The sequence below is a fragment of the Triturus cristatus genome, chromosome 6, assembly GCF_964204655.1.
Source record: "Triturus cristatus chromosome 6, aTriCri1.1, whole genome shotgun sequence".
NCBI classification, from domain to species: Eukaryota; Metazoa; Chordata; class Amphibia; order Caudata; family Salamandridae; genus Triturus; species Triturus cristatus.
This window is the reverse complement of record NC_140589.1, coordinates 1,062,578,712-1,062,606,615: the sequence shown is the minus strand read 5'-3', so window position 1 is coordinate 1,062,606,615 and position 27,904 is coordinate 1,062,578,712. Positions and strand designations below refer to the sequence as shown.

The following is a 27,904-nucleotide window of genomic DNA, read 5'->3' as shown; positions in this document are numbered from 1 at the left end:
TGTTGCCATACCCCGAAACACAGCCTGAGGCGCGGAAAGCGCATGATTGTATTCTCGTGACTGAGGAACAAACAAAGGGTCGTATTGATCTCCAGGATACGCCCTTTCCAGATGTAGATGGAGAACTGTGGGTGGACGGGTCATGCCTGAAGCTACCAGATGGTACGACTTCAGCAGCGTATGCGATTACCACATTACAAACGATAGTGGAGACAGCACGCATACCACAGAAATCAGCTCAAGCAGCGGAACTGATAGCATTAACACGAGCATGTGAGCTCAGTACAGGACTATGTGTGAATGTTTATACAGATAGCCGCTATGCCTTCGGAGTAGCGCATGACTTCGGCCTACTCTGGAAGGAGAGAGGGTTTTTAACGTCACATGGAGTACAGATAATGCATGGAGAGTTAGTTCACAATCTTTTAACCGCATTGACATACCCAAAGAAAATTGCCATTGTTAAGTGTAGCGCCCATAGGAAAGTAGTTGATAAAGTTGGAGAAGGGAATGCGTTAGCGGATCGAGTAGCACGGGAGACTGCGATGCAGCCCGGTACTACTGCCATGTATGTAGTAAAGTCACAGGTGGAAAGATGGCATGATGCGAAGGAGGAAGTGCGGGAAATGCAGAGGACCGCTTCTGACAAAGAGCGGGAACAATGGGCTAGCGAGGGAGAACTGGATGACGAGGGCTGCTGGAGAAATAAGCAGATGGATAGATGGAAATTACCCACGGCCTTTGTACAACCTATGGTTCAGATGGCACATGGGCTAGCACATGTTGGAGCTTCCGCAATTGTGAAATTGCTTACCCAAGTCTGGGAGCATCCAGAGATTGCTAGCACAGCGAAGAGGGTGGTGCAGACCTGTATGATCTGCCTGAGGTATAACCCAGGAAAGGGTACTCGAACTCCGGCAGGAGGATTTGTGACACCTACTGCACCCTTCGAGGTTTTGCAGATGGATTACATCCAGCTTGAGCGCTGTAATAATCTGAAGTATGTTCTAGTAGTGGTCTGCGCTTTCAGCAAATGGGTTGAAGCGTACCCTACGAAAGACAATACTGCAATGACTACTGCGAAGTTGCTGCTGAAAGAGTTCTTCCCTCGATATGGCGTCTGTAGACTTCTGTGGAGTGATAATGGGCCTCACTTTGTAGCGGATGTTATAAAGTACGTCTTGAAGGGCCTGGGCATCACCCAGAAGTTTCACGCGGTATTCCACCCTCAGTCTGCAGGACTAGTCGAGAAGTATAATGGTACACTGAAGCTCAAGATCGCTAAAATTCAAGCTTCGACGTCCTTGACTTGGCCAGACGCTCTGCCACTGGCGTTATTGTCAATTAGATCGGTACCGCACTCTCGAACTGGCCTTACACCGTACGAGATTGTCTTCGGACGCCCAATGAATATTTGGGGTCCACCAAAACCTAAGGCTGTGTATGATGTACCTTGTGTAATGATGAACGATTATCTGGCACAGTTAACGGATAACTTGGTTTCTATTCATCAACAGGTCCGAGAGGCGCTCCCTGATCGGTCTACCGGTGAAGGACATGGTCTCCGACCTGGTGACCACGTGATGGTGAAAATATTTGACAGAACAAACAGCTTGGAACCGAGATGGGTGGGTCCTGAGCAGGTCCTCCTCGCAACGAGGACGGCTGTGCGAGTCTCCAACAGAAAGAATTGGATCCATTCCCTGCACTGTAGGAAGGTGCCGCCCGGATTGGTGGAACCTGCCGTGCTGACCGATCAACGAGAAATCTTGGCTGCAGAGACAGGCCGTGCTGCGGAGCCAAGCGCCACTGAGGAGCTCTTTCCGGACCACGCGACTCCTGGAGGAAGGCGATATCATCTTCGACCAAGGAAGTGAGTTTTCCAGTACCGGGACATACTGTCAGAACGGCCCTTGGGTTAGTGAAACGGAGAGCCGATGAGGCAAGGGGGGGGGGGGATCAGCCCTGCATTAGTGTAGCGACACCCGTCTTGGCCCGCTGGTGAAGAAATCAACCGCTGCCCAAGGGGAAGAGTTCTGACAGACTTTTAGTTTCAGGAAGATATTGGGTTTTTATTTTTTACTTTGACATGGAGAAAAAGAAAATCCTTTGTGCATTAGGGTTCATGTTGACAGTAGCCATTGTTGGGATAACCACATGGTTCGTGGAGGATGTAACTCCCGCCCGGAAAATTCTTGTGTTGACAACTCCGGTGCCTGAGGAGCACTACTTTTATACATTACCGTATCAAGAGTTGAAGCATCGACAGTCTTACTTGAACAACACTTTCATCCAGATGCTGCATCATACCCACGTTGCTACGAATGCTACGAACTGTTGGATATGTGGGATGATGCCAGCTCATCAGAAGAAAGGAGGAACGCCATTTATACCACTTCCTTTCTCTCATAATGGCTCTTGTAGAGCATGGTATACTTTGCTTTTTGCCACTCGGAAACCGACAGTGGGACGATTGCTCTTCAGACTCAATAAAGAATGCCATCAAGACAAAAATGGGTATCCACAAGCGAATGGGACAATTTGGGAGTGGGAAGAGTACCGACCAGACAATGAATCCATTCCCTACATCTTCACGAACACAAGAGACACTGTGGGAAAGGACAAATTTGTGATTCAAGTAGCACAAGCTCAAGCGGACCTGTGTGTCCAGAGTGTGGGTTTTATCCCTGTTGGTGTTAGTGATTGTATTACTGTTCTGAACATTGATGGGTTGAACAATAGTACCTTTTTAGCCTCCCATAATACGTACTTTGTGTGTGGAAATAAAGGTTATTACCGTCTGCCGGCTGGGTGGTCTGGGGTATGCTATGTATCATTTCTATTACCTCCTGTATTCCTAGCACCCGCATCTTATCATAAGGATTTGAAATTATTGAATAATGTGACTGTAAATAGGTATAAACGTACTTTATCAATTGACGATGTAGATAAGACTGATACCAGTCTGCAGCAGTATATTGATTTTAACTTAGGACTGTTTTTCTTTGTTGGAGCTGCCCTGAACAGTAGGAAGATCCGAAGATTAACAAGAGTGGTAGAAGCTGTGACAAATCAGACTGCTGCTGCTCTTGGGAATCTTACGGAGGAATTGCAAATTACTAGAATTGTTGCATTGCAGAATCGTATGGTATTAGACGTTATGCTAGCTGACAGAGGAGGAGCATGTAAAATTATTGGAAGTAGCTGTTGTGTGTTTATCCCTGATCATACGCCATCAGTTTATAATGCCATCAATAAACTGCATAAAATTGCAGCTGAGATCCATACAGAAAACGGCACTTGGTCCTTTTCTGGATGGTTTTGGGCGCTAATTACTGCCTGGGGATGGAAGGTCCTAACTGGTCTCTGCATTATTGTAGCGGTTCTGTTTTCGTGCTGTATCTGTGTTCAATGTGGTCCCTTGCTCTGCTCATTATGCGTATCATTCTGTATCCCTGATAAGAAAGCTATTGCCGATGTTGCTCACCAGAAACGTTTAGCTAAAGAAGTTGAAGAAATGATGACAATTGACATATATGATGATTATCCTAACAAACCGGATGTCTTCAGTAAATGCTGAAAGGGTCGTCTGTTGTAAATTGAAACAACGATGTGATTAAGCATTTACTAAAGACATTAATTCCCTTCTCTAGATCATGTTTTCTCCGTTATGTTGACCGAAGTTCGGACTCCATTTTGTATTGTCATGCTTCCACGTGTTCCCCACGAGAAGAGTCCAACCTCTGTGTTAGTTGCTCTTGTAATCTGCCTAGTAACAGTCTATAAATAGCTCCTTTGTCCATCTGGCGCATGCCCAGACTTGACCACATCTGTTATCAGTTAGCCTTGCTTGACCATGTTTTCGCGGGCTCAAGGAGTGCGTTAGCTCCGCCCACATATTGATTCAGTATCGAAAATGACCATAAATGGTAATGTTCTTCGGCCTCATGTTGTATCCACCCACTTATGAGCCCCTCTATTGTGTATAAAAGGGGACCATGTCCGCAAGTTCTTTGTGCTACTCTATGCAATGCTGAAGAGTGTTGTGTGGATTGTAGGACCACCCTTAAGGGTTAATAAATGCTGTCTTTGTATTTTGCAGTTTCCGTGCCAACTTCCTTATAGATTCCATTACAGGAGAGCGAACCCTTGTGTCCTGCGGGCCTAGCTGGGGCCTGTATTCATCACCCCCCACCCCTTTTGCAGTTATTTACTCCTTGTGGACGGAGCTGGGAATCACTTTTGTTGAGCGGAGCATTTATTCACTGTGTCTCGTTAACCAATCAGCAGATGGCTCCGGACTTTTATCCAATCAGCGGGTGCTCCTTGATTGTTGGCCAATCAGCAGGTGGCTCCGTGATTAATGCCCGCCAGGCACTCCTTGCTGTCATGTCTGCCCCCTGCTATGGACATACGGCTAGGCGCCCTAATGGGCAGACTACTGGCTGGCACCCCTAGGCACGAGGGTGGCTAAAAGCAGCTTCACCAGCTGCCACAAGGCAGTGGCGTCACTAGGGAGGTGCGGACCGCAAGGGTGACACCATGAGTTAGCGCACTGGGTGACACCAACCCTAGTGACGCCGCTGCATTTATTTAAAATCACACTCGTCATTCGGTATCTAAACTGATTTCTAACATTTTGTCATTAAGCAGGTAGCATAGTATATCTTTTAATGATAAACAAATGAATTATTTTTACCTCAATTTCATAAGAAGTGCTCTTGATTCTATCTCCATTCTGTTTTATGGAAATGTGTGTATGTGTGTTTTTTTTAAATAAACATATACGTGTAGAATTACAAACAAAAAGTGAAAGCTGGCTTCTGTGTGGTGACTGGTCTGATTTCTGACTAGTGTCAGAGTAACCGCCTCACACACTCCCTGAAATCCCTTAAACAACACTCCATGAAAAGCAGATGCATTTTGCCAATTGCTTATCCGGTTCAATGGGCAATCCACCACAAATCCCCTGAATTGCTGCACTCCAATTTTATAGTTTTGATAGAGCGCCACGAGGTTCTGAAAATTGAAGGGGTGCATTATAATCACGCATAGTCGCAACCACATATACTCTTGTGTTGTATTAACAGATGACCATTAGAAATGTAAACGTAATAATGAACAATGTGAGTGTAATGTTAGAAATGTAGTTCGTGTTAGTCGAAAGAGTAAAACGACATTTAAATGTAACTGCCTATTGCAAAGTGCCTAACGAATTAATTTATGTGTAATGTAATGCATTAGATTTAAACGTGCATCATAAAGTCTACACGTTTGGAGATGACCAATTGTGCCTTGAAGTGAAGAAATGTAATGCTTATAAATGCAATTTATTAATGCATGTAATTCCTGGTGTGTAAAGGCCTAAATTAATGTTCACGTTTCGTTATGAGAAGGCTGATTGAAAATTTCTTATGTTAGCTGAATTGTGTAGGCCGAAGTGTATTTCCCTGGATGAGTTCTCAGTTGAAGGCAGTCAGCAAAATTCATGTGCGTACAAGGTTGTTTCATTCACATGCTTTCTGTTGCAGGTGCAAGGACATCGTCTTCGTTAGTTAGACTGATGCTCTTTGTTTTAGGAGTTGGGTATGGAGGAGACTTGAAACAGTGTATCGTGGAATGCTGATAATTAGGAGCTCACCGAAGAAATCTGAGACCAAAGGACATATCAACCGTTGTTTGATGGAGTACAAGTTTCAGTGGAAAGATACCTACGAGAGGTGCCCGGCCAGAGGAGGTGTTTTAGGGGTGTGTTCTATTGAGTGATAATTTTGTATTAGGGACAGTGCCCCGGGGGAAGGAGATGCAGATACAAGCAGTTAGCTGTTAGGAGGTTAGGAGAAGGGATCGATTCTTAGAAGGGAGACTTAGCTTCGGTTACTGACCCATTTAACGTGAGCGTACTTCTTAGGAAGTCTTCACGAGCTGACACCTTTTCTTGATCTTGCCTGGGAGATGCTAAGTAGGGATGTCACCTTAGTGTTAGTGTAGGGACAGAGTTAACTAAAAATGTTCCTTTTCGTCACAGCTGATTAAGTCTGTTTTAGATATTGGAGCAGTTGTTGCTTGTTTAATCTTTTTAGAGTTGCTTATTCTTTTCATGCTGCATCGGATCAGACTCGTACGTAGGGTGAATTTTGTAATAGTGCCCATGTATTTCTTCAACCTCGTCATGAGGTGCTTGACCGTTCAGTTATTTTTGGCCTTGTAATAAAACCCTAAATTGTAAGTCGGAGTCAGGGTCCTTTCTGAGTCTAAGTTGGGTTGGTTTAAATTGTTGATAGAAATTATTGGTTTTCTCCCCTTTACCTTTCTTAGGAGATAAAAAGATCCAGTCGACCGAGGATTCTTAAGAGTGCTAATATAGGATGTGATAAGAATCTGGCGCAATCAGTTTCAAGAAGAGAACACACATCGTTTTGCAAAAACGTAGTCAAATTGTAAACCTATAGCTTCAAGAAAATGGTGAATAATCTCGTTTCCTCCTTGAGCTGAGCACCTAAAAACGGGAACTCTTCTCCTATCCGTTGTACGTAGGAATATCAATAACAAAAATGTTGTCTAAAAGAGAAATCTTGTGCTAAATATCGTTCGCAAATGTATTGCTTCCTTGAGTGTAGATGTTATGTTATTAACTCCAATGGGGCATTTTTTTTGGTGGACAAAGGTCAGGTCACAGTATTTATACCAGACAATATTTAGGCCACGATGTTCTGGTACCACACCAGCATTTTTCTTAGACAAGATCTAACTCAGCCTCGTTCTTACCTCCTAGACGAATTCTGCCCATCTGCAGGGTCAGGCTGGGGCAAAAAAATAGGCCTGGGCACCAAAATAAACGTGCCCCCTATTTGTGAATCATATACCTAAAAAGGCAGCCCATATTTAGGAATCGGGGCAGTTTGGAACTTGTAAAGACGAGCTATATATGTGTTTAGCAACGCTATGGGTGACGGCATGATTTGTGCTTGCTTCAGGCAATATTTGTGTTAATTACAGAGACAAAACCACGGATCAACACACCATAAAACAGACCCACACACCGAAAAAATGCCCACACGCTGATTAGTCAGACCAGCCCTTCAGGCAGTACCTGATTTCCCTATAGGCCAGTCCAAACATGCCCCTCTGAATTTCCTACAGGCACAGCAGAACCCTACGTGAGTGCAAGCTCACCTGCTAAAGCTACATCTTATACTAATATGTGGCATTACGTGATTTCTCCAAATCTGAAACATTCCCAACTTGCGATTTTGTATATTTGTTTTCATGAGAGCATGACTCTCAGTTATTCGCTTTTTGAATGAGTAGATATTCTAGAACATACTCTACACAGCGCTCTAATTCCCTCCATTGGCTGCTTCAGGGTAACTAGAACTGCAAATAGGTCCTCTTAGCCTTGACTGTTTTTCACACATTAACATTAAAGTTTGAAAAGTCTGGATTGAAGGAATACCTGTGATCCCCTCCCACAGTTAGACAGATTCTTCCACTTTTCTTCACTTCGGTCACAGTCTTTGCCAGCTTCTCGTTAGCCTGTCCCACCGTCCTGGGGTTCTTCACATTTTCAAAAGGTTTGTCATTTTCAACATCGTCGAAATGCAGGTCACCGTAGTCCTTGACATCATTACCTGTGAACATGCAAAGCTGTCACCAAATGCTCGCCATATATGCATAAAAGACAATAACTGTAGGGGGGTCCTCTTGCTGTGCAGACAGTGGCCCTTCGTCTGAGCATGCACCACCCACCACCCATGGCTCCCAGTCTGCCAAACCTGCTGGGGTAAAGACCCCTTCCTTATATCGTGTACCTATTGGATACATTGAAAAATACGCGTTCTATTACACAAATGTCACACCAATGCTACGTGGGTATGAAGGAAAAGCCTGCCATGTCCACACACATCGGCCACCAAGGCCGTGTTGACATAACTAAGGTTGACTATATTATCCTTATCTTGGACACCACAATAGAAGCATTTCCAAGCAATGATTACATTTATTTGTCCAATACGTGCAGGTCAACACCTACTTGGCTATATATATTTAAAACAACAGTAGCCACTTCTACAGCAAGGAATATGAAGGTCAAAGTGAATTCCTCAAGTTTGGAAAATGGGAAATTCCTATAAAATCAATGAATAGTACCATTGTTTGGTCATAGGGCCTGCAAAGGGACTCCCATGCTTCTTCATGGACATCACAATCACATCTTCTAAGTGCAATTGTGAAGCATTCACAGAGGAGAAGCATGTGCAATTTGCAAATAGAAACCCCATCACGTGGCACCTTTCATGGGTAAGTGGCCAAATTAACAACCCAATGATAAACCTGAAATTAAACTTTAGGTCTGAGGTAAAGAGGATTAGCTGTAGCGAGTCCTTTCTCCCCTCTATATGCTGCCTCTGGGTATTCAACACTATATGTACAACGCCCAGCTGATACATAGACTTATTACCACACAGTCCTCCGTTCATTCATCAGCTCAGCAGTGGTGTTACAAGTCTGGGAAAAACAGAACTTGCAGTTCATCATACATTATCGTCCCTTTCTGTACTGTACCTCCAAGAATCGTATCTTTCATACTGGCCGAACATAGTACCACTATAAAAGTCACATCGGTTTCCTCTCCAGTTTACTTGTATTGTATTCTATTTAATTGCATTTATATAGCGCTTACTACCCCTGATGAGGCGTCGAAGTGCTTTTTCTGCGAGTAGTACGCTACTCCGGAACCCATAAAGGAATAGTGATGAATTAGTAAAGTGAAATACGAAGGTAATTTCCCAGCAATCTATAAACTCTCTGCATCGTAGATAAGTCTCCTCCCCTGTAAGGTCACGATAACAAGCACGAGGTCTCCATGCCAGCCCTCACATCATCAGAGCTCCGCTCTGGGGAAGCGCCGAGATTTGCTTCATCAGACCTAGCTGCAGTTGTCCAGCGTTTCAATCTTGTCTAATCGCAGCATGCTTTCAATGAGGCCACTCTGAAGGGTCTCACTGCCCTGCACTGAGGGAAGGAGGCCCTCCATACCCTGTTTCACGGATTCCTCTCACGCAGTTCTTTAGTTCTCTATCCATTCCTCCTTCTCAGCCAGCTTTTTCACTCGACCGTCCATGACGTGAACAGTCACAGAGACACTGCAATATTAGCGCAAAAGTCTATGTTTGACGAAGCAGGGCCCTTTCATCTTAGGTACACTCCTCTTCCTCACTGCCTTGATGCGTGGTTGTTCCCCAGTGTCCTTCGCGCCGTTAAACTTCCTTAGATTCAGGGCTCAGCACCGGCAGTTTTTAGGTCTCGCCTGACCCAGCGCATGCGCTGGTCTGGCGAGACTTATTGAGAGGGCTCCAAAAAGTGCTACCAGGCCAGCCTAGAGCTACAGTGCATGTGCAAGGGCGCGCGAGCCGCGCTTTACCGCGATTACGTTCACTTTCGCGGCCGCTTTGATCTGTGAACGTGATCACTTTCACTTTCGCGGCCGCAGGGCCGCTTTGCATAGCCAATAGGTCTCGCTTTTGGTACCTTATAAGTATTTAGTTATGCTACTGTTGCATGGCTAAACACTTATAAGGTCCCAAAGGCGAGACATATTGGCTATGCCAATGCTTGTTAAAAGCATGTGCCGATAAAAGGTCCCTATCGGGCTCTCCATATTTACACTCAGGGTGATTCAAAAAACTTAACTCTGCAATAGTACAACCCGCCACTGCCTTTGATGTCACTTCAAAGAGACTCCTTTATCAGGTCTATATTTCACAAACTTGGAGCGCTTTACATGAGCACCAGTTACATTACACAAGGCCAAATTCATTTTTTGAATCACAGGACATTGGGCTGGAACCTGTTTTTTCAGCTCGAAGGTCGGCTGCTCTAGCCTACACCACAACCTTGCCCACAAGAGCGAGTAGCTTATTTATCTTATGCAACTAACAACCATTGACAAAGCCAATACTCCTGGCTTGTTGTAGGTGTAACATTACTTGCTGTATTATTTTTCTGGATGCAATGAAAGAAACAGCAAAATACCAGTGGGGCGGCACACTACAGTAAGGACAGATATTTAGCTTAAGTGTTTCAAGCCACACCCTAACTACAGCGGCCACGCCCCAGTGAGAGACCCCCCCATTTTTTTCATCCTACTTAAAGCCCTGCTTGGGAAACATCCTCAAGAATGACTCCGGAACAACAAGTTCAGGAGTCACGCAAGCCAAACAACGACTTGCACGGCCATCGACTTAGCCTGAACCACGCATGTGCGTTGTTCAGGCTAAGACGTTCGTTGTGGAATTGTGTGGAGTGGATTTGTGTAGTGGAATTATGTGGCATAGTGTGTAATGGAAATATGTGGATAGTAATTTTGTGGTATTGAGTGCACTGTGATTATGTGGAGTGGGATTGTGTGTCAGAGTGTAATTATGTGGAATGACATTTTGTGTGGTGGAGTGGTATTTTGTGGAGTTTAATTATGAGGTGTGCTGTTGAATTATATGGCATGATGCGGAATTCTATCTTGTGGATTGGATGCATGTGGTGTGTTGTGTAATTGTGTTGTTGAATTGGAAAAAGTGATGTGGAAATAAATAAGTTTTGTGGTGTGGAAGTGTGTAGCGTTGAGTGAAATAATGTTGATAGGACTTATATGGAGTGTACTTGTGTGGATTGTTTTGACCAAGTTTAAAAATGCACCTCTTTTACTGCCAGCCTTGCTTCTCGTAAGCAACGACTAGAAGTACAAAGTGCGTGATTACGCACTGATTGCATGTTTTCAAAACACATGGGTAAAATACATTGTCATTTACAATGCAATAGCTAAAACTCTTGCAAATGCGAGACCTATTGCATTGCAAATTCTTGTTAACAGCAATTTGAGGCTACATCCTGTATGCCATGTTGTCTGCTGACCCTTAATCAAAATGCAGTGACCCCCTACTCTTTTCTGCCCCTTCACCCATCTTGAATTCAGTGCAGCTTTTCTACATTTGCAAATCCTTGGGCGAAAATGATTTGCCGAGGCTTTGCCGTGAAAGGACTCCCAAGTGTGCATTTTTAAACAGACTTGTGATAACAAAACTGTAAGTGTATGTTAGAAGCCGGAGAGTCTTCCACATTCGAACACTGAACTAGAAATAACAAAATAGTCTTGGTGTAGGAAGGCGTCTGCAGACATGCCAGTATAAATGTAATAGACAGTCCTTAATTTGCAAACTGGTGCAAATCCCTTTAATTAGTTCATGGCCTGTGTTTTCTGGCATTCACAATCTCTGAGATCTGTAGTGGCTGTGGGGGGTATAACGAAAGAGGAGGAGCGAAGGAAAAGAGTAGAGTTTGCGGGGGGAAGAGATTATATGTGAAGTTACAGGCACATTTAATTATGGAGAGCCCAGGTTAGAGGGCAGCGTAGTCACCATGGGGTGAAAGATTACCTTCTCTTGTGGGCTGAGTTAACACACCGTGTTTACATCTGCTTAATGGTTACATTCCACTGGAACACAATTGAAGAAAGCCAACTTTATTTCTAAAGGCGAAAACAAAAGGCAGCGCTGGGCACTATTTACTGCACTTTGGGATATTCCCAAAGATTTAAGTGGGATGAAAAAAATGGAGGGTCTATCAAAGGGGCATGGTCAATGAAATTAAGGGCTTAAAAACACGTAAAATAAAAATCTGTGTTTAGCACAGTGCGCCACCAGACTTGTATTTTGCTGTTCCTGTCATTTCATCTACAAATGCTGTGTATTTGTAAGCGCTTGTCAGGAACAGTTAAGTGCATTTTTAGGTCTCGGCTGCGAAGGCTGCGCTTGCGCAGTCTAGCTCCGAGATTTAATGACTTGGAGAAGAGGGGCTTGAACCCGCCCCTCTTCTCCCCTGTTCTCCATTGGCTGGCCTCTTGAATGCTGGCCAGCCATTGGAGAAGAGGTCAGTCATTCCGATTAGGCCCCGTCCTTTTCGGATCGGGGGGCGTGTTTTTTGCAAGAAGTCTCATTCTCTCCTCCAGCCAATGGCTGGAGGAGAGAAAAGACAAACACGCCCCCGAATCCGAAAATGCCGCTGCCTTTCTCCGAGGCATTTCTGCTCTGCCTCGGAGAACGGCAGTGGTGTGCCTTTTGCTCTGCCTTGTTGTTCCTCTGGGAAGGCTTTAGTTTTTACCTGGTCCGGAGAGAGGCTGGCTGTGCCGCCCAGACAGAGGCCCATTGACGAGTGTGACACAAAGGCAACCGGAAACATTTTCAAGCGAGGCTTTTGTGCGAAAGAAAAGGCCTGGCCGCGCAGAACCGATCAGCATTTTAATCATTTTAATTCCCAGTCTCCGAGTCACGAAGCTCTGCGGAAGTCGGGCAGCAAGCGAAGGCTGTGTCTGTGGGGGCGATGGCTGAATGGCTGTCTTGCTGTGTTGTTTTGGGGCCTGCCTGGCGATACAATGTTGCTTTAAACGCCCTCACCATCTGCCAACAAACTTTCTGCCTCTTTCGCGAAAAATAGCGTTTAAAGAGAGGCTGGCCGTGCCGCCCAGACAGAGGCCCATTGACGAGTGCGACACAAAGGCAACCGCGGTCGCTATAGACTTTTGACCGCTAGAGAAACATTTTCAAGCGAGGCTTTTGTGCGAAAGAAAAGGCCTGGCCGCGCAGAACCGATCAGCATTTTAATCATTTTAATTCCCAGTCTCCGACTCACGAAGCTCTGCGGAAGTCGGGCAGCAAGCGAAGGCTGTGTCTGTGGGGGCGATGGCTGAATGGCTGTCTTGCTGTGTTATTTTGGGGCCTGCCTGGGGATACAATGTTGCTTTAAACGCCCTCACCATCTGCCAACAAACTTTCTGCCTCTTTCGCAAAAAATAGCGTTTAGCATTTCACGGCTATTTGCTGTTAATACTGCCGGGCTTTGTTTATTTGTTCTTGTTCCAGGTTGGCAGTTGTGAACCTTAATGTAATTTCTGAGGGAATACGTAGCCATTTGTTTCCCTCTGTAACGCTTTAATGTTCGTGGGTCCATTGCTGCTTAGGGGAATATGTGAATTTATGCTATGCATATATTATGTGCCTCTAGTCACCTCTCAATGCTGGCATGCTGCCGTTCACCCTTCACTAATACAAAACAAGCCCTGGGAACGCCAACTGGTCTGGCTTTAATGTGCTAATGCATGCAAAATGTGTTTGTGCATACCTGTTTCCATGCGTTCCAGCATCTCCCTGCCAATTTTTGTTTTTTTTAAAGCAGCTGGATTGTGTGCTATTACATGTGTCTGTGTGACACCACAATGTTGCTGCTCCCGAGTTTCAATAATAGAAGGGGAATCCAGAGTGAAAATTACTCTCTTTAAAGGATTTCTCTCAAACTTCAACGCTCACCTGGCATGACGTCATGCCATAACTTCTCCACTAGTAAGAAGTGAGCAGTGTTAGCAGTACACATCGATGTGCCTGCTGTTACTGCAGTCCGGAAATAAAAATTCCTCTTGTGCCAGGGCACAAAACAGAGCCCGATAGAGACCCGGTTCAAGGCCCCCTTTAAACAAGAATTTACAATGCAAGGGTCTCGGCATTGGTAAGGTTAGAGCTATTGGCATTGCTCATGACATTATTTTTGTTTATGTTTTGCTTTTAAAACATTTAAAGAAATGGCATTGTCATGAGCAATGCCAATAGCTCTAACTTTAACAATGCCGAGACCGTTGCATTGTAAATGCTTGTTGTTTGTGCCATAGATGTGGCGACATATTTGCATACATGCCAACACATCAGAAGAGAAAAGTGGCAGGTTTCTAAAAATAAAAACCGGGAGAATGGGGTCGGAATCGCGTTACTGTCATGCATGGGCTTTGCAAGTGTGCTGCTGCATTAGTGCCAATATCGGCCACACTCACCAGCCCTCCCGCAGCAACATACAGGTAGCATAAATAAGCAGACAAGACAACTTTTTGGTGGAGAAAATTGCTGCAGGTTTATTTGCATACCAAATATGCCAACATGGTGGGTTATCTTACAGGCGATCCAAAGGCAAGCCGCCCCTCGCGGTCTACCACCTGATGGGCCAACTTGCATCGTGGTCTTAGCCAATCGGTGCTTAGCGGTTGTGGTGAGGGGATAGCCCCTCCCACTTCCGGGGAAACATTGGTCCACCATATAACTGACCTTCCCCCCCCCCTACGAGGGGCAGAGCGTTCAAGCGACCCCCGGTTGTACAGGTTTCCAACCGGCCGTAGGACAGATGGGGCGCCGCCGCACCCCAGGGTCCACCGCACAGTCTTCCTAGGGATATTCGGCCTCAGCACCCTTTGTGCTCCTGAAGAGGGTACCCCTGAGTACCTTTCCGCCACTGGATCGCCATGTAACTCCGCCTGCAACACAAAAAAAAAGATTAGAACATCCTTCCTCCCCTCACCCTGACACGCCGGGTAAGCGGTAGGGAGGGAGTTGGCATCAGGGCGAGGGGACAAAGAGGCCGCCAGGGGGGCGGGGGAGGACTATATACCTCTCCCTGACCCCCCCCTGGCCGGAAGTGACGCGCAGGGGACCCCAACAGGGGTCCCAGGCAAAACACTAGGCTGCCCAGTGTGCCATCTTGTGGCACTAAAGGGGCCGCCCTCTTATGAGGGTCCCCTGCGGGGACTGTCGGTCAGCCCGCAGATCGGATATTTTTGGAAACCAAGATAGGACGTTTGACGCACACAAATGCCACTGTGCAAACGATCCTTGTTTATTTTGAGGGGAAGTAACATTTCCGTCATAAAGGACCTGTGCCCAAGGGCTGCATTCGGTGTCATGAAGGCTTCTCCTAATCTAGATGTAAGACCCATCTGCTACTGCAACAGCAGGAAAGCGGAGGCTGCATCCTGATCAGCCCGGTTTCGTAAATTGGGCACATTTAAAATGAAGACTAACAACCTAATCAACTAACAATGTCAGCTGATTAGGTCAAGGAGCAGCTGCCTAGCGCAGTGTCGGCCTCCAGCACGAGAGGTGCGGTCATTAGCAGCACGGAAGCCGTCTCAGGGAGCTAACCTCAGCTGCACAGCTGTGTGCAATCTGAAAACCTATGGCTTAGGAGTGGATTAAAAAGTGCATTTTACCTGCAATGTATGTTGCGTGGAGACAAGCGCTATCCACATCGCCACAACACACCTCCGTGTGATCAAGGGAAATGCCCTTCCCATATAGTCTGGGGGCAGCAGTCAAAGTAACAGAAGGAAGAAAGGGGTTGAGGGTGGGTGCAGGAGGGGGGTGACTAGAACAAGCACAACTCCTCAGAAAATAAGCCAAAGTATCATCTGGGACTACTAAAAAAGCCCAAAAGAAACTGAAGGCCGAAAATCTTTCTGGAAAAGGGTTGAAAAGAAGCATGTGCGACGTACAACATAAACCATAAAAAACGTAACCACATTTAATTATTTAGTTGAAGGCATCACATTGTCCTGTACTCCGGCAGGTTTATACAGGCCAGCGTGGAGGAGGGGGCGTGATGTCCACCAGTAGCTTCGCGCAGGGAAAGAGGTGCAGTGTGTGAAGAAATTGGTGGTGGGGTGCGGGTGGGTCATATGAGCACCGCGATCACTGGGGGAAAGAAAGGCTCACTTTGGAAGAGTGCCGAAGTAGTCTCACACATAGTGCCAATATCGGCAATACTCCCTATCCCTCCCACAGCAATCACTTAGAGAAATAATCAGACAAGACACATTTTTAGTGGAGAAAATTGCTGCAGGTTTATTTGCATAACAGATATGCCAACATGGTGGGTTATCTTACGGGCGATCCCAGGACAGGCAGCCCCTCGCCGCCTGCCCACCTGATGAGCCAAAATACATCGTGGCCCTAGCCAACCGGTGTTTGTTAGATTTGGGTGAGGGGATAGCCCCTCCCACCGGTGGACAACCAGTCCATCCCCTTACTCACGCCCCCCCAGCTAAGGGGGGCGGAGCGTTGCAGGCAACCCCCGGTTGCTCAGGTCTACAACCGCCCATAGGACTAACGGGGCGCCGTCGCTCCTCCAGGGTCCAACGCGAGGACCTCCCTGGGGATATTTGGCTTTAGCACCCTTACTGTGCTCCTGCAGAGGGTATGTTTCTGTACCTTACAGCCTCTGGATCGCCACAGCACTGGGTGTGGCCACCGTCACCCCAGGGTCCCCCACCAAGGTAGGCATCTTTACCTCTATCCTCCTGATTCCCAGGCCTCTTCCCGGTACAGGGTCCCTGTTCCCCTGGACAGGTGAACCCCTCATAATGAAAACGACCTGTGTACCTGGCCTGCTAAAATCCATGCCTGATAAAGCTAAAACACCTCTGTTCATTGAACTTTACGCACGGCACTGTTAACTACATGCACAAGGATTCCTGGCATCCCCTGGCCGGGCTCCTCGTCATAATAAACGAGGGTTTACCCTGACCCCTAAAACTCATACGCTCCTCAACTAGCTGCTCATCTTACGCATGGAGGACTATACATCTTCCAGCAGTGCCTTCCTACCCGGGAAAGTCAACTCATGCCACCCCTGATGTATGACAAACTGATGGGAGGGGAGAACAACCCCCCCCAGACTGTCGCAGCTACTACAGCAAGATGTTCCAGCGCATGCCTGGGACCCCCACGAAGTTCTCAATAGTGTGCTGCAGCTTCTACTCCCCGCTGTGCTCGCGCATGCCTGGGCCCCCCGACCCAGTTAAGGTAAGTGGTGGAAAAACCCATGCCTCCATTTATTGGATTCCGCCCATTGCACCACACACTGGACGCATGGCCGGCCCTAGCCCAGACCTTGGATCCTGGCAAATTAAATGAAATGCTTAGTTGCTAGCATCCTATAATGAGTACTGCACACCATAATGTACAACCAATCCAGCTTGCACCTAGTTGCACCAAAACACTGCACCCCATCACCTCATTCACCTGAGCTGTCACTCCGGCCACTCCCCTGGCTGGCCACTGACAGCTGTACTTATAAGACCTTGGGATTCCCATCATCCCACCTGACTCGAACTATGATTCGCTTCTTGGCCTGAAACTAACCATGTTCACATGTGGATGAAGTCAAAGGACGCATCCCTCTGCGCATGCTCGCAGCTTGTCCCCTGCTTCACCCTAGTCAGAGAGAACGACTGCAGGGAGCATGCTGGCACAGGTCCCCACCCTCACGCTAGTAGCCCATGGCCAGACTCCTGCTCCCGCATACCAGCATGCAGGCCTGCTTGTGGAAAAGCTACTGGAGTGGGGCGAACAATCAAGTGGTTTGCCTGCCGTTTCTAAATAAGTGAATGCTCAAGGTCCAATAACTTGCAGCTTTTGCTCTTTGTGCTGTAGCCCTCCCAGCGCCAGTGGCATTTTTCCAAGAACCGGGTGGTTGAACCTGTGGGCATGTTGGAGCTGAAGAGAGGTGCCAGGCTGAGAGAAACCTCACGGGGAGGGGGAAACGGGAGGTATAACTGTGACCCCTACAGAGTACGCTGAGCCCGCAGAAACAGGGAATAAGAGGTCCTGCTCAGCTTACAGAGTCCCATCCCAGTCCAACTCGTGCAGGTGTAGCGGAATCATTACACTAATAATAACTGGGCATATTACACCCAGTGCAAATGGAAAACTTATCTTGATATTACTAAAGCTGTTAATTGCAATGCAACTTACTGGTACTCTTTTTATCACACTCAGAGTGAAAGCTTGAGCTGGCTACTTATGTCCTGAACAGTACAGATGGGGTTTGCAGCAGGCACATACCCCGGTGAGCTATCTTGTTTGGAAAGGATCTTTGAACTGGGATTACACCTCGATCTCAATGCCAAATGCAAGAAAACTATATGAAATGTACTAGCATGCAAATCTGTGACCTATAGATTATGCCCAGTGATTTGCGGAAGAAATTACCCATCGCATCCTAGTAAGCAAACCTTTGACGGTTACCCACCAATCCTTGCAGTGCGCGCCTTACTCCAATGATCTCCTCTTACTAAAGAAGCTTTTGTACTGCTGTTAAGGTAACACAGAGAGTTTGTTCCTAGTGTGGAAATCTGTAGACCGATTGGTACGGGAAAGCAACACCCGACCAAGCACTAGATTGTAGGGCACAGAAAATCAAGTGGCATTTAACTGGGCCTTTGAGGTAATGCAAAAATAGAAGAATCTCTTTTAACATATAACCTACCTAAATAAACTTAAAGGCACAGTTTGAAAGACCCTTCCCCCTTGTTGCACGGTCTTAAAGCCCTGAAGTAAAATGTGAGTGGGATACAATGATGCCAACTGATATAACCACTTCTGTAGTAAGATAGCCAGCTGAGTCCTAAGAGGGACCCTAGGGACAGCTTGGCGCAGTGCATCTGGGAAGGTTACAATCTGTTACACCCGTCTCAGAGGGAGTGGGAACGACAAGGGACAGACAGAAAATAGGCCAAAGTCCCTACAAAATCACATGAAGTACAGATTAATAAAGTATATGCCTCTAAGTACCAGTCACCCCCCTCTGGCTGGCACATGGTGGAGCGGGAGGAATTACCCTGCACCAAACCACATGTGCCTTCTGTATGCTAAAAGGTACCTAGTTGAGCCACCAGGTGGCCCCATGATTCAGGCCTTGACGATTAGCCTATCAAGGCATAGGGTTAAAACATGTAAGCTGTAAACTTATCCTAGCATAGCGTGCCACACCTTTCAGGCTCTTAGTCCTGTATTTACCACCCGGTTTACTTGAAAATCCCCTCCACCGATAGTGAGGAGTGTAGGGCGGAAAAAAACAGATAACCCAATGTTAGACAACAGATAACCCAATGTTAGACGGCATGATTAGCATGCACCTTTTAAAATGTGCCACCTGCAGGTTTAGAATTATTCTGTTGTGCCACCCTGTGGCCTAATGATTCAGACCTGAACGGATTCTCTGTCTTGCCCATACGGTTAAAAGTGGTGACTTTGTGTACTGGAAACATTAATTAGCCACGCAAAGAACCATGGACATACCCTTAAAAGCGAGTCACCAGATTGTTAGTGAAATAGAGATGGATTTGAGACCTAGGCGCCGTCCAAAACTGCTGAATTAAACATGAGCGAAAATAGTTCTATGAAAGAAAAGCATTGAACGAATCGCTCATCAAGTCAAGGGACAAGTACTTCCTACATCACATTGCACACTATGCAGTCTCACACTGCCCCATGCAGCCGTCGCCCAGGCTGCCTCCGCTCAATCCCCTCTTACAGCTCAGTGGACAAAGATGGTCTCGCCCTGCACCATGCAGCCATCGCACCGGCTGTCTCCTCTCAATCACCTCTTACAGCCCAGTGCACACTAGGCAGTCTCGCATTGCACCATGCAGCCATCGCACAAGCTGTCCTCGCTCAATCCCTTCTTACAGCAGTGCACACAGGCAGTCTTGCATTGCACCATGCAGCCATTGCACAAGCTGCCTCCGCTCAATCCCCTCTACAGCTCAGTGCACAAAGATGGTCTCGCCATGCACCATGCAGGCATCACACCGGCTGTCTCCTCTCAATCACCTCTTACAGCCGAGTGCACACAGGCAGTCTCGCATTGCACCATGCAGCCATTGCACAAGCTGTCTTCGCTCAATCACCTCTTACAGCACAGTGCACACAGGCAGTCTCGCACTGCATCATGCAGCCAACACACTGCATCATAGCTAGGCTAGCTTGCTCCCTTGACCGCTAGCTGTCGCGGAGTAAGTGTGCCTGAAAAGGGAGAGAGTTTCCAGGGTCATTTAGCAAAGAAAAAAAAATCATATTATAGACCCTTCATAGAAAGTACTCAACCACTTTCCTTAACAGGAAGTCTCGTCCTGATTTAGATCAATTTCTGTGTTACACCTTTCTGCAAGCTGACCATTGCATTATGGTTGAAACTGGGTTCTAGGCTGAACCTCTGACATAATTTGTACTCCTGCTAATCCAAGATAACGTATATATATACCCTCCCTTATCATGTTGCACCACTTGGGACACATTACTTCGTCACTTCGTACCTACAGGCATGGAACTACTGCCAAAGATATTCCCACCCTAGTACCTGATTACCCTAAATAAATGCTGGATGTTGGGACAAATATTACCAGAGAACCTATGTAAAGGGCCTTCCAGTGCGTGTGAACCCATGTCATTGCGTTTACTAACTGTTGCTCTGTTTGAGATAAAAAACATATTTAATCAGCAAAGCATGCTGGAGATGAAGGAATATGTGGCCTGCCCATGGATATACAAAATGAGCCACGGCATTGCATAGTTCCAGAGACATGGCTGAGTGAAGCGTCCTCACGACTTTTGTGACCGTGCAGTGCAGGTACGACTGCCCCTCAAAAATTTAATTTAACTGACAACACAAAGATGAGGCCCTTCATGTGTGCATATGAAAAGCTGATGTATTGCCAGTGGCGCAGGAGTCTCTTGTAGGTATTAGACTAGTTGCTGCGTTTTTGCATAAAGGGGTTGCCCATAAATGTCTCATAGATGTCTCTAAAAATTATTATCATCATGACTTGAAGTTGTATAAAAACCACTAGTCCTCAAACGACACTGCAAAAGGACGTTAAGAAATATGCGTTCTTGTTCCTATTCAGTGCGTGCCTATGCACAGGGATGCCGAGCCGCAGCTGGGGTGTGGACCCGGTAAAATACACAACACAGCCCACCGGTATAAACAACACAACAGAGCCAGCAGCCCAATGGGGGCCGGCTCACACACGTGCACCACGCATGCCTCGTTGCGAAAACACGTCGAGAAACACATAGTTTGGTACACTTCAGGGTGAAAAGTACTTTATAAGCATGGCATGTAGTGAAGAGTGTCTACACGACGATGCCCACAAGCCTGACTTACCCTGTCCTCGTGCCTAGGCACCGGTACACTGGGGCGTACCGGCACTGCCCTGCAGTTCCTAATAGTGTGGCCGAGGCTACCCACGCACCTCCACCAGGCCGTGGAGGCACCAACTCACGCTGCCTGCACTCAGGCTACCTAATTTGCCCTCTGGGCGGGTGGCTGCCTCTGAGCCCGAATTGCCTATTGCGCCCCCCTGGCCGCGATACATGCCTCCACGGGGGAAACCATGACGGGAGCTGTGCCCCCTCCCCCACAACTTCTAGAGCGAGCTCCTACGGCGGTGCGAGCTCAAGAGGTTGACTGCTGCGCACTGTAGAACTCAGCCTCCTGTCCCTACCCTCTCACCAGGAGGCCCGGCACTTCCAATTCAGGGGCACCAGAAACGAGCAACGCTGGCCGAGGGATGGCCAGGCCGAAAGCGGGATGATACACGAGCCCCAAGGTGGAGGGCCAACCCCTGGTGCCCCCCACCCAACGGAAGCTCGGTCAGACCGATGAAACTGGTAGACCTGACCCGTAGCCCCCCAGTCACGCCCGACCCCTGCAACAATAGGCCCCAGCGGGCAAAGGCCCTCGCGACGGCTCATGCTGAGGTTCGGAGGGGGGAAGATATGTGCGCCCCCCCACGCAACAACAGACCCCTCGTCAGGCTGAGCAGGACACTACCCCAGGCACCACAAGCCCCTTAAGACAGAGGCCCACTCAACGGCTCCCTGTTGGAAAGCGACGCTCGCTGCTCACTTCCCCTGCCCCTCTTTCGGGCACACATGGGCAGAGGATCCTGGGCCCGGGCACGCCAAAACTAAGCCGGGCATCAACTTTCTAAACCCGGGCCTACCGCAGCCAGGGGAGAAGTCCTGCTAGACCAAGCCAGGGGCCCCAGGTACATTGGAAGGAGGGAGGAAGCCCCGCCGAGCTCGCCGGTATCCTCCCTCTCCCAAAACACCCTGTGTCATACGCGTGTCGGGCAAGGCTCGGGCCGGGCTGGCCCAGCGCACCGGGCCCACGTCACCCCTTAGCCCCCTCCCCCGGTCTGTAGTATGCTCACCACAACCAGGAAAGGGAACCACTACCATATGCACCCCCAGGAGCTAACCAACCCCCACCCTGGCGAACCGCAGCCATGGCAATGGCCGGGCATTGCAGCCATGCCTGAGGGGAAAAGGGGGAGGGGGACACTACCTCACCGCAGTCAGCGCCTGGAGGTCCCGTGACTCATGCCCAAACGGCGTCCAGGCAGAAGAGGAAAGAGGGCAATCAGTGGGCGGGAGAGGTATAAGTACCTCTCCCCCTGCCCCCTCCTGCCCGGAAGTGACGTGGACATGGGGGGACCCTCGAGGGTCGCAAACGCTGGGAGGCTGCTTGTCGTGTGCCATCCTGTGGCACTAAGGGGGCCGCCTTCTTAGGAGGGCCCCCTGCGTGGGCCCGGGGCAGCCCTGCAGAAAGAGGTGCGTGAATGAAGAAATCGGTGGTGGGGTGCGGAAGGGTCAGATGAGCACCGCGCTCACTGGGGAAAAGGAAGGCTCACTTTGGAAGAGTGCTGTACAGTGAGGGGCGGCTTGGACAGTGAAAGCGCACATGGCGCGCTGAATGTAAGCAAAGCACTTTATGCCTGCAGTAGGAAAAACTCAATAAAGAAATTTGTGCTTCCAGACTAAATAACAAGTACCGTATAACAACAGAAGTGAAACGGCCAGTAGCTATGGGAGGTTACAAATGAAGACAAGGCGGTAGTAATGCCTCTTGCATGTGTGTCAAAGCCAACAAAATTAGCAACAAAAGTAAACAGGTGCAAAGGACTGCTCCTCTCAACTTAGACTCAGTTCCCGAATCAGAGCTGTGTTGTCCTTGGAGTAGGGTGTTTGCTTTTAAGATGCAGAGCTTCTCCTTTGAAGTTAAATGCGACTCCGTTCGGCTTATTATGAATTTCTCTGCCCGATTTTTACTTTTAGCAATGGTGCTTGCCTTGGTGTACCCGGGGATGCCTGTGTCTAAAGTATCCTAACTGACCGTATTGTGCCTCTTCACTTTCTGTTTCCCGAGTGGTAGTTGTGCTCATGGTGAGATGCCACCTATGTAGATCTTGTCTTTTACAGTTATGTGTGACTGCGTACAGCTCACCCTACAATACCATGCATGGGGAGGGGGCTCAAGGCCTTTGAGCCCAATGGGCGTTGCGCATCTGCTTGCATGTGTGTCGAAGCCAACAAAACTAGCGACAAAAGTAAAACAGGCTCAAAGGACTGCTGCCCTCAATTTAGACTCAGTTCCCCAATCAGAGCTTTGTTTGTTACAGGTGGAGTGCAGGTAACTGAAATCTTGCTGTTAAAATGTTGGTGGGGCTAAAATGCAGTGCAGCCAATGTGAACTCCATTGGGCTGCATGACTTGACAGTTTTCGAAAGCTGCAACATCATGGTTGCCACATGAGCCGTATTGGCAGGCCTGTCAGAAGCCTTTGCAGACCAGGGTCAACTGACCTTTAAACTACAGAGGCAGAGAAAAGACGGCAGTATCTACTAGTATGACTGTGTGTGAGTGTGTATGTGAGTTAGAGCGTGCACCACCCGCTGCTTCGGCATATGGGCGCAAGCGGTGTGTCTGCCAGGTGGAGATGGACTCTAGAGAAGAGGTCTTAGTAACATCAAGAGATCCAACAAATAAACAGGGCGAGCTGAGCAAGGGTCGTCACTTGCTCTTAGAGCCCCTGCAACATCCGTGGCATAAAAATGTTTACATGTAACTAACACGCTGCAGTGCAGACATTGTGTTAAAATATGATCCATTCTCTTCAAAATTAAAAAATATATATTCTTTAACTTGCGGAAGTTTATCAACTTAGAAACATTCCTTCCTCCGCTCTGGCGACAATGCCATTAATAAAGAGGCAAGCCAGTTGTCATGGCCACCATGTATGTGATCTAGATTATTATTATAGATTAAGAGATAGTATATTCTATTACATCAAACACAGGAAGTTTGTACAGCGCACACCCTGAACTCCTGTATTTTTTATTTTTTTTATTTTTTTTATTTTTCAAAACCTTTATTGAATAAATCTGAATTACAGCTTTATCTAATACGCAAGCACATACAGAATGGAGGTATACAGTATGAACGATTCAGAATATTTTTTAAAAACACATTTATCAGAGACTAAAGAAAAGAGAGAGAAGCCAACCAGAAATACAGAGAAAAAGAGAGGAAAAAGAAGAGAAAAAAAAGAAGAAAATAAATAAAAAAATAAAAAAAACTCCTGTATTTTAATGTACTCTAAATACGATAATTAAGAAAAAGGAGCCTTTGTGAAGGAACAGATTTGCCTAAAACCACACACTTAGGTCAAGGGAGAGGCCGGCATTGGCCTAGGCTTCTGCTTTCACTTTGCTCATTTCAGACCCTGGGTCCTTTCAGTTCTCTTGGTCACAGTGTGAAAGTTGGAAAGAACTTTCAGGCCCTCACCACTTTCAAAAGTCACCAGCCACCACTGCTGAGAGAGTATAAATGGAAGGAACGCCTTACAAGAAAGAGGCATTGTTCACACTGAGCAGGCCCTAATTCATGTTGTAACCTCAAGAGGGCTTTCTTTCGGTTTCTAATAATAATACTAGTGGCATTTGTAGAGTGCAACAATTGCCTCATGCAGCGGTGTCCCGGGATGCGGTAGTGAGCCGGGGCTTCCCTGAAACACACGTGCTTTGGGAGCACTCGCTCATTGGCTGCTTGGTGCTGAGACGTGATTAGGCAGCTGTGCGAGTTTGTTGATTGAGATCGAGGGGGAGGTCGGGAATCCAGCGCCTGGGTCCGAGGCTGTATCTTTAGGACAGTAGTTCGTGTCCTGTGTCCTCCGACTTAATTCTCCTCCTAGATGCACCTTAGTAACTACATTTTTTCTTATTGATTAAGGTAAAACTCAAAATAGGGATCTCACATCGGAAAGGAGAGAAGGTGAAATCAGCGTGTTAGAGGTGTGTTTTGTTACCGCTGGAACAAAGCGTATGAATGTGTTCTGGAACTACATGCAGCAGCGCCATCTTCACAAGTCCAGGGCAGCTGTGACTCTATGCCCGAGGCCCTGCACTAATTGGGGGCCGCGCGATCATGCTACGGCATCTGGCAACATAATGAACAAGCGTTGGCAATGCAATAGGTCTCGCATTACTCAGGGCCGTTTCTAGGTGTTTTGCCGCCCTAGGCGAGAATTGAAAAATGCCGCCCCCTCATTGAGCTCTCATGTGACTCCGGCTGCCCTCTCTCTACCGGGATGTCATGTAACGGCCAGAGCTGCCGACTATGGAACTGGGGAAGCAGGTTTGAGTGTCGACATCGGCTCATCATCCTGTGATTCTGGCAAATCACTTAATCTCCCAAGCCTATAAACAATGCATGTGTTTGTGATATAATTGTGTAATGTAAGTGGTGCGCATGTAAAGCGCTTCAATATCTTTGGGTCAAGTTGGAGCTATATTTTAAAAACTACAGAAGAATGCACTAACAGGTTAAAACTAAAAACAAAGCCTTAACATAAGGAAAGACAAAAAGATACCCATTTACTGGATGATTTGTACAGAGCGAAACCAGAAAATCTGGATAAATCGTGGCTTCCATACTGAAATTGTGTGATCTTAGGCAAATATTTAATTTCACTAAAACTCTTTTTGCTTCACTATCGCATTATAAGCACTTTAGAATATTTGAGATTAGACTATTAGTTGTACACAACTATCTCTTTTAATAAGTACTTCTCAATGCAGTGCTGTAATGTGCCTAATTAATATCAAAGCTTCCACGTGTGAAAGGAAAGCACTTTTTTTGAACTTCGAAGAGACTTTATCATATTTTACGTGGTTTGTTGTATGATTTGCAAAACACATATTTTCAGGGCTTGGCTCGTGCATGGCCTCTAAGATCCGAACCAGACCCTTGGCCTGGCTCTCCCTGTTAATTTTGTTGGCTCGTCCACCTCTACTCCTAACTAATACATTATCTCGGTCACTCAACCTCTAATTCACGCGCTCACTGACTGGTAATCACAATCATTAATTTGTTCATTCTCTTAAAAACTCACTCATTCAGTCACTCGCCAACTGATGCATTCATTCATTCATGCAATCACGGAAGGGGACCAGGAATTTTGAATATGTTAACCCCTAAATAGCTGTGGAGAGGGCCTCGTCACATCATTACTGGAAACCCGAGGCCCGCTCCGGCAGGCATACATGAAAAATATATGCCAGACAATGTTTAGGAATAAAGCAATAGGGCAGTACATGAGTAATATTGAACACTTGAGTTGTGTCGAAGAACCCAAACGTAAGGAGTTTATACTATATTTAAAGGAAAATCAGTAGGGCATGACAAAATCCAGAGTAAATATAGTTTATGTTGTCTGTACTACTATGAACTGGTTATATTAGATTGCGGCAATACCCTTTTTTTTGTCAGTGGGGTGAGCACATCTTCCTAGATAGTCAGCTCACAGATGGCCAGGGCTTACTCAGCCTTTCACCTATATGGCGCTAATAAAATGAGTAGAACAAGTTGACTCAATATGTTTCCTAATATACAAGTGCTTTGAGATAATTGTTGCAAAAGCTATACAAGCCATAATTGTCATCCAATCACACAGAACACTTGGCAGCCATTAATGGAAGGTAAGACTAGGTGTTGTTACAATTAAATATGATTTTGGGTGAGCAAGTTACGAAAGGAAGTGGGCTCACTGTGGGTGTGCCCTTGCAACCCCCATTAATGGGTTAAAAACAGAGTGAATGAGTTCTCGGAGAGAGACTGAATTAGTGGTGCTGCATTTTAACCAGCCATGTTGGTAGTGACCGCTGCCCCATATAGTGCTCTGGCAGCAGTAGTTGAATTCCGTAAAACTAATTTCCATTTCAGTTTGGAGCAACAATAGCTAATTTTCATATAAATCTATTCTTACCTGATATGATACCGACCACCAGGATAAATTCGAGGACTTGGCAATTAGATGTAACCTGAAAATGGTCATAATAACAGCATTTCATGGAGTGCTGAAATACCATACATTTTCGTTTCTAAACGGTATTCTTCTACTCAATGGATTAACCTTGGAAGGATGAAAGGCTGAGTAGGCCCTACCAAAGTTTACACCCGTAGTCCGCAGATGGTGCACTCACCCCAGCAGCAAACGTGTACTTGTCTGATCCTCTTGACAGCATCTGGCCATGAAACTATTCATTAAACTATGTAACCTCCAGGACTAAGCAGCAAAGAGAGTGGGCAATCACCAGAAGTGGTTGGTTACTGTGGGCCTTCAGGTGTTCTTACGGTTGCTGCTCGCAACCAGCTTTTCACCACTGTTATCGATCCTGTATAATAAAAAATAAAATCTATGACAACAAGCGGCGTGCCAGACGTCTGATCCCGCTTCACTATGTCCAGCTACACATCATCAGCAATGGCCCCAGGCCTCTCACTGACACTCTCAGCAGAGAGGCCAGGCATTTCATGGGGACGGGGAAAGAATGCACCTCTAAGTTGTCAGGCAATGGCTGGAATGTTGCTCAGGGGAGGATATGTAGACATATTGTGTGTGCTGTTGTTTTGAAATCAGAACAGTATTTAACTCAGACACGCATAAAAAAACACTCTCCCCCACAGCCACACTCTTCACAGAGTCAGTCAGGTGCAACATACCATTTCAAGGCAGCGCACAATGGAACAGACTAGACTTTACACTTAGATACAGATATATTCCAAGAAGATGTGTGTTTTCTTTTGGGACGTAGTACCTTGCCAAAGAAATGGGGGCGGAGGTGAGGGTTCGCCATTATACCTAATTGTGGAACCGTGGACAGATCTTTATCTCGCTCTGAAACAGTATCCATATTTTTACCCAAAATATGATAACTTTCAAAACTGGCAACCTCTAGTTAATTTTGAAAATGTACAAACCAAACACTTACACCTACGCAACTGTCTCAAAAATACTTAGCAATTAAAATCGACATTTACCCACCTATCTGCGGGCAGGCACCTTGGGAGTTGGGATCAGCACAGGGTGCGAGGTGAGCACGAGAACAGAGGTCCGACTCCAATCGGGTCGAGAG

The 27,904-nt window shown here is 46.8% G+C and overlaps 1 protein-coding gene across 1 annotated transcript in view; it reads right to left on the bottom strand.

Moving 5' to 3' along the window:
• The window catches only part of ARG1 (arginase 1), a 189,098-nt gene that overhangs the window by 83,691 nt on the left and 77,503 nt on the right, over nucleotides 1-27,904 (bottom strand). The window contains 1 exon segment of the mRNA XM_085611897.1: nucleotides 7,457-7,631. Coding sequence (XP_085468023.1) covers nucleotides 7,457-7,631 — 175 coding nt within the window.